Consider the following 14,759-nt stretch of genomic DNA (forward strand, 5'->3'; position numbering starts at 1 on the left):
TTTTTTGTATTTCAAAATTTTGAACGGTTTCGTAGATACGCGCGGTATTATTTCATATGGCACTTTCAATGGTAAAATACGAGAGAAAAATGAGGTGGCTTTGATAAAAATTTACTGTGGAAAATGCCATATGAAATATAAAACCGCAACTATCTGCGAAACCGTTAAAAATTTTGAAATACTTTAAATACAAAAAATGTTCATTTTTTAAGTCTCCGTCTATTGACAAAATAATATACAGGGTGTTCCATTTAAAAAAACGAGGAAAAAATATTTTATATTTTAGAAAGTTTGGCGCAGAATTTTGAACATTCTGTATAATTTACGATTTTCATATTTATAGCAAAGTAAATACAGATCATCTAAAGTAAATACCTAATATAGTTTTGATTTCAGGACAGTTCTTGTATTTTTAATAATTTTTTTAAGAAGGGCTGAAAAATATATATTTTTTATTTATTTTTTAATATCTCTGAAACTATCAAAATATATTTATTCATATCTTAGGGTTATGTAAAGTGATGTGAAAGGAAGCCAAAAATGCAATAATATACAGGGTATTCCATTTAAAAAAAAAATCAAGGTCCACTCACACTTTTTTGAGCCACCCTATAGAAGTTAAAATATTTTCTTGAAATACATCCTGGCACATACTTTAGGTTCGCACTTAAACAAAATTCTCAAGTTTTTTATTCTAGGAGGTACAGATGCCCGACGCACTATTGCCGGACCCTGTATATCAAACTAACGGTTGAGTAAGAGCAAAGCCTCTATTTGCCGTTTTTAGATAATCTTTTTAGTACAAATCGGAGATCTATTTTGATACTACTGTATACAGAGTGTTTCAACAAACATGTGCCATATCTCGTGGGGAGACTCCTTAGGTAAAAAATAAGATATATTTTCATATCAACATGGGTCCGATTTTGTTTTGTTTCGTACCTACATGAGGTTAAAGGCTTAATTTATTTTCAATTTATTATAAGTTTCTTCCAAGTGTTTTTAACGATTCGAACGAAATTTGGGGGGTAAACGTTACAATGAGTGCTACATATTTTAATGTTAAAAAAGTTTCTATAAAGTTATCAGGGGCGTGCATATGGGTTATCACTGGAATATTTGTCAATAAACAAAAAAACATGTACGCTACAGACTTTTTTTTCAAAATTGTGTAGGCCGTTTAATGCCATTTAAAAGTTATCTCTTAATATTTTGTCGATTTCGGCCTCCTTGATAGATAAACACAATTTTATTAATCACAATTAATAAAATAAAAATAAAATGAATAAATTATATTTTTTACCTAATTTATTATTAAATATTATTACTATTAGTTATTATTACTATTAGTCAATTAATAAAATTAAATTACAATTAATTACAATTAAAAAAATTATGGTATTTGAGATAATTACAAAAAAAACTAATTCTAAAAAGTTTTAACATCCTGTAACTCTAAAACTATGCATTTCCATACCCATTACCCATGTTTATAGGAATTCTTTTTAGAATAATTTTTAAAATAGAATAATAGAATAGAATAATTTTATTGATGTCAGTACCATACAAATAGTGGCGTACATAAGTCAAAGTATAAAATAAAATACATATATAAAACACAATTAATTTAAAAATTAACACAAAAGACATAAAGTTAAGACCATCATATTAGATGGGTATACAATGACAATTATATACTCTAGTTAATACATTGTAATATAAATATAGGGTGGGAGTTTCCAGTTCCCACATTCTGTTGTAGAAGGAATTTCCTTCAAGTGAGATTAATATGTATATCACTTGAAAGAAACTCCCTCGAGTCATACAGTGGATTTTCAAGTAACCAGCCACGAACCCTGCCCTTAAACACCTTATCGGACAATAGTTTATACCCATCCGGGAGTTTATTGTAAAACTTCACACCCCAGTATCTAGGTCCATCTCGAGACCTTTCTAATGTATGTATAGGGATACTGAGGTGCTCCGCCCTACGAGTGTCATGAGAGCCGTGCTGAACATTTGTGGGATATTTTTCCGTATTGGCTTTAACATATAATAGATTTTCCAATATATAAAGATTTGGGAGAGTAAGTATATTTAACATTTTAAAGGTTTCCCTGCAATCATCCCTGTAGCCCAATCCTCCGACAACTCATTTTTCATATTTTTTGATGATGAATCAATGAGTATTTATTTGAAACTTAGTTATTAGTATTATTATTAGTTAATGATATTATTTTTTTAAATGTTGCTATTAGACTTGGATAAAGGCAAATAATAAGGCATTTAATAAAATTGCGTTTATCTCATCAAGGAGGTCAAAATCGACAAAATATCAAGATACAACTTTTAATTGGCATTAAACTGCTTACACTATTTCACTAACAAGAGAAAAAAGTCAGTGTCGTACATGCTATTTTTAGATTACCACTTTATTAACTTTAAAATATGTAACTATTACCCTCAAAAATTTCATTCGAAACGCTAAAAGTACTTGAAAGAAAATTACCTATAATAAATCGAAACAATATAAGACTTTAACACCCTGTAGCTACGAAACAAAGCAGAATCGGACCTACGTTAATATGAAAAATATATCTTATTTTTAATTATTAACGTGAGGTGCCTCCTCATAATAGATGGCACATGTTTTTTGAAATGTATAATTGTATAATTTGGCAAGAGTTTGACAAGCCTCAAAAATCTTATGTCGAGTTAAGGAACTAAAAATTTTTATAAAATGGAAAACAAATTTCTTGCAGAGGGTATATAATAAAATTATATAAGAATTATTGCCAATTAATTGCTAATATAAAAATTTAATTCCACACTGTGTTTATCATAATGTGGATAAACCTGCTCTCACTACCGGTTTCGAAGCCCTACTCCATCTATCTATCTATCGTATAGCCAAACATCACAACAAAACACGGAACCATAATCATTGTACAAGTAAAGATCAGGAAAGAAGTATATGTACAAACAATAATAATAGTCTGACAAAGTCTAAAATATACAAATATACATATAACAAGTATCACAAACAAACATCTAAATTACGGATGTATTCGACTGCACTGTCTGTAGCTTCCAGGAAATCATCAAAGGAACCGGAATAGGATCTTAATGGGCATGCTTCTACCACAGCATATAAATTAGCGATGAGAATTATCGAATGAATTAGACTATCGAATGGTTAATGAATGAATGATTTCAACTATCGAATGGTTTTATTCGAATAAAATCATTCATTCATTTGTATACTAAAGCATATGTAACAACCTCGCCGTGCGACTAAATGGCTATCGTTGAGCCACGACTATCGAATGCTTTTGATAAATGAAATTTAGTATTCGTTTGATTTTTGTATGGGTCAGTGCATTATTAGTTCTTCCAAATTTTTATAACTTTGCCGTATAAATACTGTGCTATTTTTGCGTTTATTAAAATAGTTAAAATACTAAAATAGTAGTTATTTTTTAATTTTATTTATTGACGATTGTGTGCATGTGCAGGTGGTCAAAATTTTTCCGAAAAGTTGTGTGGTTTTCCGTAGTCCGATCTTTCAATTATTTAATTTTATATGGTATATGGTCTATTTTTTAATGGGAAATTTTGAGAAGTAGCAATTTTTAAGAGAGATGAGATGAACTTAAATTAATTTTAAAAGTACATATTTGTATTTTAGATGTTTTAATAATATGAATTAGTTGAACTTAATAATCATATTAAAGTAATGTGGTTAAGTAAATGGTTATCGAACTCAAACTATGGGGTGAGAAAATTAAAATGAAAGTTTTACACGTGCCAATTTAAAAAAAAAGTTAACGATGTTTGTATTTTGTTTATGCTAATTCTCTTACATGTAGTTTTTGCGAAGAAATATTTCATTTATTTTTTAAAGTAAATGCCAGTAAAAGTAAATATAATTTTTAAATAGTAATATAAAGCACCTAATATAAATAATTTTGATTTCTAATTTTTATTTATATTTTCGTTCCATTACACTGCATGCTTAGAAAATTAATAAATGTTTATATTTCATGATTTTAAAATTTGTTGTTAATATAACAAATTAGTTCTGTCATTATTATTATTTAATAAACCAACGTTGCCAAAAAAATTAGAGACTATATTATTTTTAAATAGGATCTAATATAAATAATTTTGACATCTAATTTGTTGTTTATATTTTGCTACTACTTAAAAAAATATTTATATTAAATCATTTTAAATTTTGTTGTTAATAGGTATAACAAATTATTATTGTTATTATTATTTATTAAACCAGTCTTTGCTTAAAAACATTAAAAATAATTTTCTTACATCCAAAATAACAAGTATTATTGCAGTGTAACAACAGAATATTAATAAAAAAAATGCAGAATATATAGACATACTATCCCTAACTAACTAAAGCCAAACAATAATATTCTTTGCTAATATCAACTAATACCAAAATATGGCAACAGCGCCCTTCATAATGTATTTTCTGTGTAAATACTAGCACCTCAATAAAAAAAATAATGTGTCCTTATCTATATCTGACTCGACAAAAAATCAAAGATGCCGGCTTCTTTCACAGCATTGCCACCGACCGCTGTCGGGTTTCTCGGAAAGAAACCTACGTCGCCGGGCTACAACTAAAATTCAGTTAATATTTTATTATAATCGATCCTGACGAATAAATGAATTTCATAAATGAATGAATTTTATAAATGAATGGTTTTTGCTGCCGAATTACTAGAATACAATATTTCAAGGCAGATGACGCATCTATTCGATAATTTTTATTCGAATAGTTTTCAACGGATGTTTTTTACTAACTATCGAATTATTCGAATGAATTGCAACTATCGAATGTTTCGATAGTATTCATTCGATAGTTCCCACTACTAATATAAATCACACGGCAAGCTAACTCTGCCCAGATCCCATTGTTTAAAATTTCTATAAAATTTGACCTTGAAAACACCATTATGAGTGCCGGTCAGGGCCGGATTAAAACGTATCATAAAATTTCCAAGAAAATTAACTATTGATAGACAGGGTCGTATTAAAAAAATACTGTAAATGACTGAAACTAAATTTTATTGACACAATACTTTTATCAAAACAAATGAATCGTTAACCGCGCATACTCCTCAAAAAGTAAAAATGAAAAATCAATTAAACATTTAACTTTAGAGAATAAACAATTAAAATTAAAAAACATGCCAGGAGTTACAAACAAGAATTAATGAAATACGCAATATAAAATATCTATTGAACAATCTAAAGAGGCTACGTACAAATTATGTCCATCAATGGACATAGCAAATTTTGTTAATATTCAAATTGCACAAAATAACAAATCAGCTAATGGAAGAAAAGTAACTGACGAATTTAAATATAAATGTTTGGCTATATTTTTAAAGCCAGGCCGTCAAAAAAAAATTTGAGCCGTCAAATTTGACAGCTGTCAAAAAAATTTCTCAGTTGTCCGATTTTGATAAAAATCGATATATAGGATGGCCATGCGCTAAAATGAAAGAAAAAAAAATTACGCTGTCAAATTTAACAGCTGTCAAAAATTTCAATGTTGATCGATTTTGATAAAAATCTATATATAGGATGGCCATGGGTTAAAAGGAAAGAAAAAAAATTGAACTGTCAACTCTGTTCAAAATCTCAAAGTTGTCCGATTTTGAAAATATCGATATATTGGATGCTCCCTACCCCATAGTCGGTTTTCATTTTATTTGTCTCACATTTGAACTGTCAAATTTGACAGTTGTCGTTTTTTTTAAGTTCTCCTTTTTTATGAAAATCGATACACATATTATTAGGATGCCCATATTAAGAATTGAGTTTAAGTGTGTGGCACTGAATTATTAAGAAAAAGAATTGAGTTTAAGTGTGTGGCACTGAGAAACCAGCATAACTTAAAAAGTAAAAAATAAATTTAAGAAAAAAAACTTTTTAAAAACAAGCTTTTATTTAAATACATTAAAAAGAAAAAATAAACTTTTTCTTTAAAACTTTTATTATGAACTTATAATGTCATTACACAATTTTATATTATATAAAAGCTTGTCGCGAGATTTGAGTATACAGTTGCACTCATAAAAATCTGGTACAACTTTATCTTGTAATTCCAATATCTTGTAAACCTATCATTATTCCCATCCAGAATAAATTCATCCAGTTTAGAAGAACATTTAAAAAACTTTGTGTCCGAATATTACATACGGGTACTGAAAATTGCCAAAATGATCTGGCAAACATCTTATTAACAACGGCAGACCTTATAAAAAACAACGAGACCTCTGTTCTTTTCTCTCTGAATTGTCATGAGCTATCCATAAAAATTAAAAATAGATACGGATAATCAGAAAAACAGTAATTTAGAAATGAATCTTGTTTGTCATTTTGCAGGATACCTAATAATAAAAATTACTTTGAATGCCGTAGACAATGATTGAGTATTAAAACTTTTTAGTTTTCGGACTTCCTTTCTACTACTAAACTACAAAAACCGAATATATCACACAATAAAAACAAAATATATCACTCAAGAAAAGAATGAAATAAATTAAGCCGCACGCTACTGACTCAAAGCTGCCGTAACTGTATGTTGTCGATGACAAAGACTACGACTGACTACGACACTGGTTAATTTCTGTCGCTGGCACTCATAATGGCGGCGTGCGCAAGGGTATGCGCATAGCGTTCCCGCCAAAGCGAGTCGGCCTGCCGTGTGATTTATATGCCGTGCTTCTACTATGTGCCGGATAGTGAGTCTGCCGGTGTTGCAGTCGCATTCTGGGAAAGCTGACTTTCCCCATTTAAACATAGAATCAGCACACCTCCCATGATTTGTCCTTATCCGGTGCAACGCAGACCATGTCTTACGTGGCATGTCAAAGCCTGGCGGGATCTGAGTTATAGCCGGCATATTCCCGGCGTGGTCTGGCAACTCTGATTCCCATTCCCTACTCCATGACTCCGTTAATTTAAAACCGTCCCGATGTAAGCTGCTTGCTGTTTTTAATGTTGGACGTCTTGAGCGAAGCCTGTTCCTATCCAGGTCATGGACATCCAAATGTATCGGCAGTTGCCAGCATGTTAGTAATTTTAGTATATTCTCTAAAAAGTGCATACTGCCTGCGTATATGTGGTGGAGGAATATTACTTAGAATAAGAAGCCACACCGGCTGTGCCCCGGTACTCAGCAGTAGGGTAAACCAAACCCATCGCAGAGGAGCGCAAGGTACTCGCGGATGACCCCCACGTGGTGCCGCATAATTTATTATAGGAGGATATTATTCCGAGTGTTGTGCTTAACTGCAGTTTGTGTGAGGTGCTTCTTAAAGGACAAGGTCCTATCTAGTGTAATGCCTAAATATTTTTGGGTGTTGTTGTGGGAGAGCCAGTTACCTTCAAACCTTATTTTAAGTTCTCGGTTTGCTAATTTATTATTAAGATGGAAACAACTAACTTCCGTCTTTACCGCGCTCGGTTGCAACCTCCACTTGCGGAAGTAGTTTCCCAGGGAAGACAGGTCTTCCGCAAGAACAGCCTCTGTCTCCTTTAGGTTTTTATGTCTCGTAGCTATCTCCCAATCATCCGCATACCCAAATTTTCTAGCTGAAGTAGCAGGCATATCAGCGATATATAAATTAAACAGCAATGGAGCTAAGAGAGAACCTTGAGGCAATCCGTTAAGTTTCATCTTTTTGCTTTCTTTCTCTCCCACTTTTACCTGAAAGAGTCTATTTCGGAGCATATCGTCGATTAAGTTGACGGTTTTCTGGCAGGGAATGCCTCTAGCTAGCTTATAGATGTCATATGGCTCAGCCAATGGCTCAGCCCTGTCTCCAAACTGTATCGTACGCCTCGGTTAAGGCAATAAAAGCAACTGATGTTTTTTCTTGCCGTTGAAATCCTGCTTCGATGTAACTTGTTAGGGACAGAACCTGATCTACGCAGCTACGTCCAGGACGAAAGCCAGCTTGTTCAATCGGTATACTCTCCATTATCTTTGGATTCATTCTGTTGTAGATTAGTCTCTCCAGAAGTTTGTAGATTGTGCTCAGCAGTGCGATTGGGCGATAACTTTGTGGCTTGTCGTTAGGCTTACCAGGCTTTAGGATGATAATGATTTTAGTGCTTTTTAGTGGCTGTGGAATAGTGCCTGTTTTAATTATGTCGATGAAAAAGTGCATCAATTATCGCTTTGTAAATTCACCACAATTCAGAAGGAATTCCGAGTGGATGCCGTCAAATCCTGGAGATTTGCCGGCCTTAATATGTTCCTTTATATGTTGGCCTTAATGCAGATAGTATTTCTTCGAAGGTAAAAGGCTGGGAGTATGCTGTCTCCTCAGCACAAGATGATTTCAGCTGTTTTAATTGTCGCTTGATTTCGATCGTGTGTGCACGGTCCGTTGGTGCCGAGCTTGGTACTCTTGAGGTATCAACAATATTAGAGGCGATTTCGTTTGGATTCACAGGAATGTCCACTCTTGTTCTTTGATTATCTCCCCCCAGTTTTCGTAATAATGCCCAAGCTTTTCAGCTGGATTTTGTAAAGTCTAAATTTTCAACAGTTTCCGTCCACTTCTGGCGGTTCGCAGAGTTTAAACAGTGCAGAAGTTCGTCAGCTATTTCGCGGTCACCTAATTCTAGAAATTCCCTGTATAGCCCTTCGCTAGTCTCGCCCCATCCCGGGATGTACTCCTTTCTATAACCCCTAGGTATGGTTTTCTTGGCGGTGCTAATGATAGCACCAACAAACCTTTCATAATTTCTCCCTAGAGGTGAATCCAACCTAAGCATTTGTCGAGATTATTGGAGAATGTTTCCAGTTTGCTTTATTGAAGTTCCATCTCGGGCGGGGAAAAGATTTTACTAAAGGGATACTCAACCCAATTTCTATTAACACCGGGCGATGTTGGTTATGTGGAAAATCGTCCAGGACAGTTCGTGTAGTTGGAAGCGGATGTTCATTGCTGTCTGAAGAAACGAAACACAAATCTGGGTTATAATCCTGTCTCCATGCTGCAGACTTAAAAGGACCGGGATCTTTGGCGTTAAATACGAGGTATAGGTTGTGCCCGTCTGGCCAGTCCATGGGGCTTTCGCCCTTCAAATCATTTTCCCTGTATTTCCATTTGGTGTAGTGGCTGTTGAAATCTCCTATGTATACAGCTGGGTGAAGGAAAGGCTGGATAACATGCTGTGGCCATGGTGCAGCGGGAGGTTTGTAAATATTACACACTGTGATCTCGCCAACTTGAATGGTAATTTCATGGATACTACTACTCCTTCATCAGGGGAGCTTGGGTCGATTCCACAGTTTAGAATTAAATTTATATATCAGCAGATGAATGGCAAGAATTCTTATATAATAATTTTATATTGCCCGTATACGATGATGACGAATGATAATTATTTTATTGAGAGGTTCAAGAAAAAAAGGTTATTTCTTAGAATCTTCATACAACTCATAATGTTATCTCTTTTTATTTCAGTCATAAGTTAATTTATTTTAATCTCTAATCACCTTCCATAATATCTTTTATATATTTAGTACTGAACAGCAACTGCACAGTCAATGTCTAAAGTTGAAAGATGACCTGCACCGTCTGCAGGCCAGCTCCTTAAAAGAGCACGCGGTGTTGTCAAGAAAGATTGACGCATTGACGAAAGATAAGAGGGAGATGACCAAACAGCTAACTGTGGTACAGAAGGAGAATAGGGCAGCTACGCAGCAATTGGAAGAACTAATTGAAGAGAAGGCAACGTTGTTGAAGAAGTTAGAAACAGCAGCGAAAGACTTCAAGACTAATACGAAAACTAAGAAGCTCGCTCTAGCCAAGTTGGAAGAGGTTAACAATAACATAGAGGACCTTAGGTAATGATATAGATCTTGATATACAGGGTGAGTTTCCTACGATGTTACTACTGATTACTACTGTTACTCTATGGGTATCTCGGAAACTACTGGAGATAGAGAGTCGGTTAAATGGGGAAAGAACTGCAGTTTTGTGAGGTCATAAATATGCGCCTTTCAGATTTTTGAAAAAGTTCATGGCTTACTAGATATTTCGAAAAAAAAACAAATTTCAGCTATTTTAAAAATTGCCCCTAATTCCATTATAAGCTATTTTAGACAAAAAGTTTTCGGATAAAAGTTGTAGATAATCACATCCTTAATGAGATAGTGTCCCCGGTTTTTTTTCTAAAGCCTGTAATTTTTGACATATGACACAAACATATGTTTTTTTAAATGGAAACCATAGTTGGCCATCACTTCATAAAAAACGCCATTTTTTAGCGATATAAGCTATAATATGTTTTCTTCGAAAAATTATCGAGTTATAGCTACTTCTTATCATTATTAAATAATTTCACTTAGTTAGCCATGGAAACATGTTTAATTGCTCTAATAAATGTGAAGCTGCCACATCAAAACTTTTTTTTATCAAATGAAGAAAAGCGTGTAGATACCCGCGCATCAATAGAGTGTTTCCAACATGACTTTCATTATGACCCCCCCCCTCTAATGAAAGAAATGTTAAAAATTATTTATATTATAATAATATAAACTCAGGGATAGGGAGAGGTGGACTAATTGCATGGATGACCTGACCTATCCATTATAGAATTTTTTTTGCGGTATGGTTTTTTTGCGGTATGCCATGAAATCTAAGTGAAATTAGTCAAGAAAGATAAGAATTGACTATAATTTAAATTTATTTTTTCTAACAAGCCTTGAAAATCGTTCTCTAAAAAACATAACATTCACCGGTCAACTTATACTCGAAAATGTATTGTCAAGAAAAGTTAAACCAATAATCTTACACGCTTTTCTTCATATGAAAAATTCATATTTACAATTTTTGTTTATTTTAATTTACAAAGTTTTGATGTGGCAGCTTCACATTTATTAGAGCAATTAAACATGTTTCCATGGCTAACTAAGTGAAATTATTTAATAATGATAAGAAGTGGCTATAACTCGATAATTTTTCGAAGAAAACATATTATAGCTTATATCGCTGAAAAGCTTACAAAATGGCGCTTTTTATAAAGTCACGGCCAACTATGGTTTCCATTTAAAAAAACATATGTTTGTGTCATATGTCAAAAATGACAGGCTTTAGAAAAAAACCGATGACAGTCTCATTAAGAATGTGATTATCTACAAATTTTATCTAAAAACTTTTTGTCTAAAATAGATTATAATGGAATTAGGGACAGTTTTTAAAATAGACGAATTTTTTTTTCGAAATATCTAGTAAGCCACGAACTTTTTCAAAAATCTGAAAGGCGCATATTTATGACCCCACAAAACTGCAATTCTTTCCCCATTTAACCGACTCTCTATCTCCAGTAGTTCCCGAGACACCCATAGAGAACATCAAAGGAAACTCACCCTGTAGAACTTATTTACCGTTTCTACTTGATATAGAAATGATTTACTGTCCTTTTTTAATGCAAGATATTTAAAAATAATGGTTTTGCCCACCACTCTCGTAAACTCATAACTCATAAGTATAAAGTTTATTTAAACCAAAATTTAATCCACTAATCTCGATATTGTGAATGAGGCTTTAGATAAAAAAAATTCAAAAAAAGCTCTCAGATACCATGCAACAATCATAGTAATATTGAATTTCGTAGGCAACAACTAGAACAAGTGACGAGAGACAAAGAAATTTTGGAGAAGAAATTGAGGCTGCTTGAAACAGAATACAACAAACTTCACGAACGTTACATACAAGCCCAACAGAATTCCTATAGAAGATCACACGACGATAATCTACCAGAAAGAGACGAAAGTGGTTCAAAAGCCCAAACCACTGTTATAGAAAAATTAAGTTTTTGCGCGGATAATAGCATTCCTCCAACCGTACAAGTATATAATATACGGGGTGTCTCAAATTCGAGCCTCATTATAGGGATCTCGGAAACTAGGAGAAACTAGGAGATACACAATTTGGATTAAAAAGAGGCAAACTTACGCAGTTTGATACTGATCAAAATATCAACAAAGAAGTTGCATTGTTGAAAGAAGAAACCAAAAACTCGAAAATTTTTGAATAAAAAATATTTATGATTTTATTTCAATTTTTTTATGATAGTATTTGAAGAGATAGGGAAATGTTAATTTTATAGTAGAGCTAGCAACGTTTTTATTTTAAGATAGCTGGGTCTTTGATATATCTTTTACTATGCTCTGTGGAACAGCATGCGGCCCGTCTGGCTGCCGATACCCGTTGCGTTCACTACTGCGCATCGGAAGAAGATCCTATATTTTTTTTTAATTTAGTCCTATAAATTCTAATATTGAATATAAATCGAACATGTCTCCATAGCGCAGTGCGTAGAGTTTCTGACTACGAACCGACGATTCAGAGTTCGAATCCGGGTCAGGGCAAAGACTTTTTTTTTTAATTACTTACTAAATATTTTAATACTTTACTATCAGAATATAAATTAAAATAAAATAAAAAAGTTTTTGCCGTGACCCGGATTCGAACTCTGACTCCTCGCTTGATAGTCGGAACCTCTACGCGTTGAGCTGTGGAGACTCGGTCGGTTTATATTCAATACTAGAATTTAGAGGACTAATAAAAATATAGGATCTTCTTTCAATGCGCAGTAGGGAACGAAACGTTTACTGGCAGCCAGACGGGCCGCATGCTGTTCTAGAGAGCATAGTAAAAGATATATCAACGTCTTAAAATCCTTGTTTTTCCGACGTTGCTAGCTCTCGTACTATTACATCGTCATTGTTGCATTTTGTTGCTAGAAGATGGCTTTAGCAGATTTTAAAACCCATGTTTTGTTTTGCGCTGCAATTATCAACTTCTCTTTTTTAAATACGGCCCTGTATTTTTATTCAAGAAATAACGTATCGCACTTATTCTAAAAAATCACATTAATGACATTTTCCATAAGAACTCACGTGTTACTTATGTCTCTCCTTTAGAGAGAGACAGAGAATAGTTTTTTAAAACCTTGCCAGAAAATCATTACTATATGAATTTTTCGAGTGCGATACATTATTGGTTTTGGGACTTTGGAAGATCTTAAAATTCGTAAAAATACCGTATTTCAAAAAAGGAAGTTGATGATTGCAGCTCAAAAAGAAAACGACGTTTAAAAATCTGATAACTGCTATCCTGTAGAACAAAAAACATGGTAATAAAAAAATTATTTTGCCATATCTATTCAAATAGAGTTATAAGAAATAAAATTGAGATCGAGAATATTTATTTTTTTGTTGCAGAAATTTTGCCTTTATGTAACCGACTAGTTTAGACGGCTAGAACAGCCAAGATCCCAATGATGAGGCTCGAATTTGGGACACCCTGTACAATGCGTTTTTGCTTTTCCTATTAAAAATACCTATTTGTAGAAAACTGTAAATGTGCTTGCTTCAGTATCGCAAACGGAATTCGATATGAAAATAATTCAGGAGAAAATAAAGCAATTGGAGAGAAATTTAGAGAATCTGAACGTTGGATGCGATAATTTCGAGAATTATAGAGGACCGGACCAGCTTGAAGTATGAAAATTTTTAAATATATATATTCTTTAACTGAAATTGATGTTGTAATAAGCGAGGACATGATATTCCAGTTTAATTACACTATGCATATTATGCCATCCTAGCAACACGTCTATGAAATATTTTTCGCAAAAAAGTTAAAAAATTTTGATTTTTTTTTTAATTTTTAGTCAAAAAACATATCTTGATAATATGGCAACGTAGGTAGTAAGTTAAATTTACAAGAAATAAAGTCCACAAAAATCCAGAGGATTTCAAAGTTTAAGCATTTTTTTTTCATAGCAAAATAACTCTGTTATTTTGGAGTAATTTGAAAAACGGTAGAGAGAAAATATCTTTCTTTTATTGATATATACCAGCTCTGAATATTTTCACTTTGAATTTATATAAGACTCACTACACTCAGATAAAAAAAATGGTGATGGGAAAAACCGATTAATTTCAATAATCGAGTACTCGAGTTCGAAGCGATTGCAATAACCGAGTGGTCGCTCGAGCGAAACATCACTCGAATTTAAAAATACGGTTTTTCGCCCGTCGCTTGTAAGTACTCGTTAACGCCAAGCGATAAGCAGTAAGTTGGGTGCGCAGGGTACATATTCTTTCGGTGACGAATGGCAAGTAGCGAGCGATTCGCTTGATCCCTTGATTTAGTCTATTTCAAAGCATTGTCGATGTAGGTCGTAAAATTTTGTCCCCCAGATACGCAATGGATAAATATACAGGGTGTTTCAAAACAAATGCGAAAACTTCATTCCTTGTTCAAAATAAAGGGTAGTTTGCTTCATAAACGTTGGGTCAAAAGTCAACCATTAGGGAGATATTGCGGTACAAAGATGGCGGAAAAATAATGTTTTTATTTTTTATCTTGAAAACGAAAAGAGATAGACTAATAAAATTTTATGGAAGCATTACTGTTATGAAAACACACTTTCTGGTAATTTTTTCACTTTTTTAAAATGAGTGGAAGGGGTTGAAATAAACTACCCCTATCATTCTTGTTAACGAAATTTAAAGAAAAATCTTATCAAACAAATGCAAAAAAATTAATTTCGATAGATCAGTTTATTTAGAAACTTTTTTATCTCTTTTATTTTTTTGATAAAACTCACCGATTTGAAATTAAAAAATAAAATGTAAAGCATTACATGTCAGGACAAAAAACTTTTTCTGATAAAGAATCTAGTGGGCTGCT

General features: G+C 33.0%; 1 protein-coding gene across 3 annotated transcripts in view; it reads left to right on the forward strand.

Annotated features, from left to right (window-relative positions):
* LOC115890794 (probable kinetochore protein NDC80) overlaps positions 1–14,759 on the forward strand; it is a 28,058-nt gene that overhangs the window by 7,726 nt on the left and 5,573 nt on the right. For 2 of the 3 annotated variants that reach the window (XM_030911134.1, XM_030911137.1), the window contains exons 5-7: positions 9,575–9,898; positions 11,671–11,905; positions 13,412–13,561. In XM_030911134.1, the coding sequence (XP_030766994.1) occupies positions 9,575–9,898; positions 11,671–11,905; positions 13,412–13,561 (709 nt within the window). The remainder of the gene's footprint in view (positions 1–9,574; positions 9,899–11,670; positions 11,906–13,411; positions 13,562–14,759) is intronic. The other variant, XM_030911136.1, reaches the window with a different exon arrangement.

Source organism: Sitophilus oryzae, unplaced genomic scaffold (assembly GCF_002938485.1).
Source record: "Sitophilus oryzae breed Bouriz unplaced genomic scaffold, Soryzae_2.0 scaffold_926_pilon_pilon, whole genome shotgun sequence".
NCBI lineage: Eukaryota > Metazoa > Arthropoda > Insecta > Coleoptera > Curculionidae > Sitophilus > Sitophilus oryzae.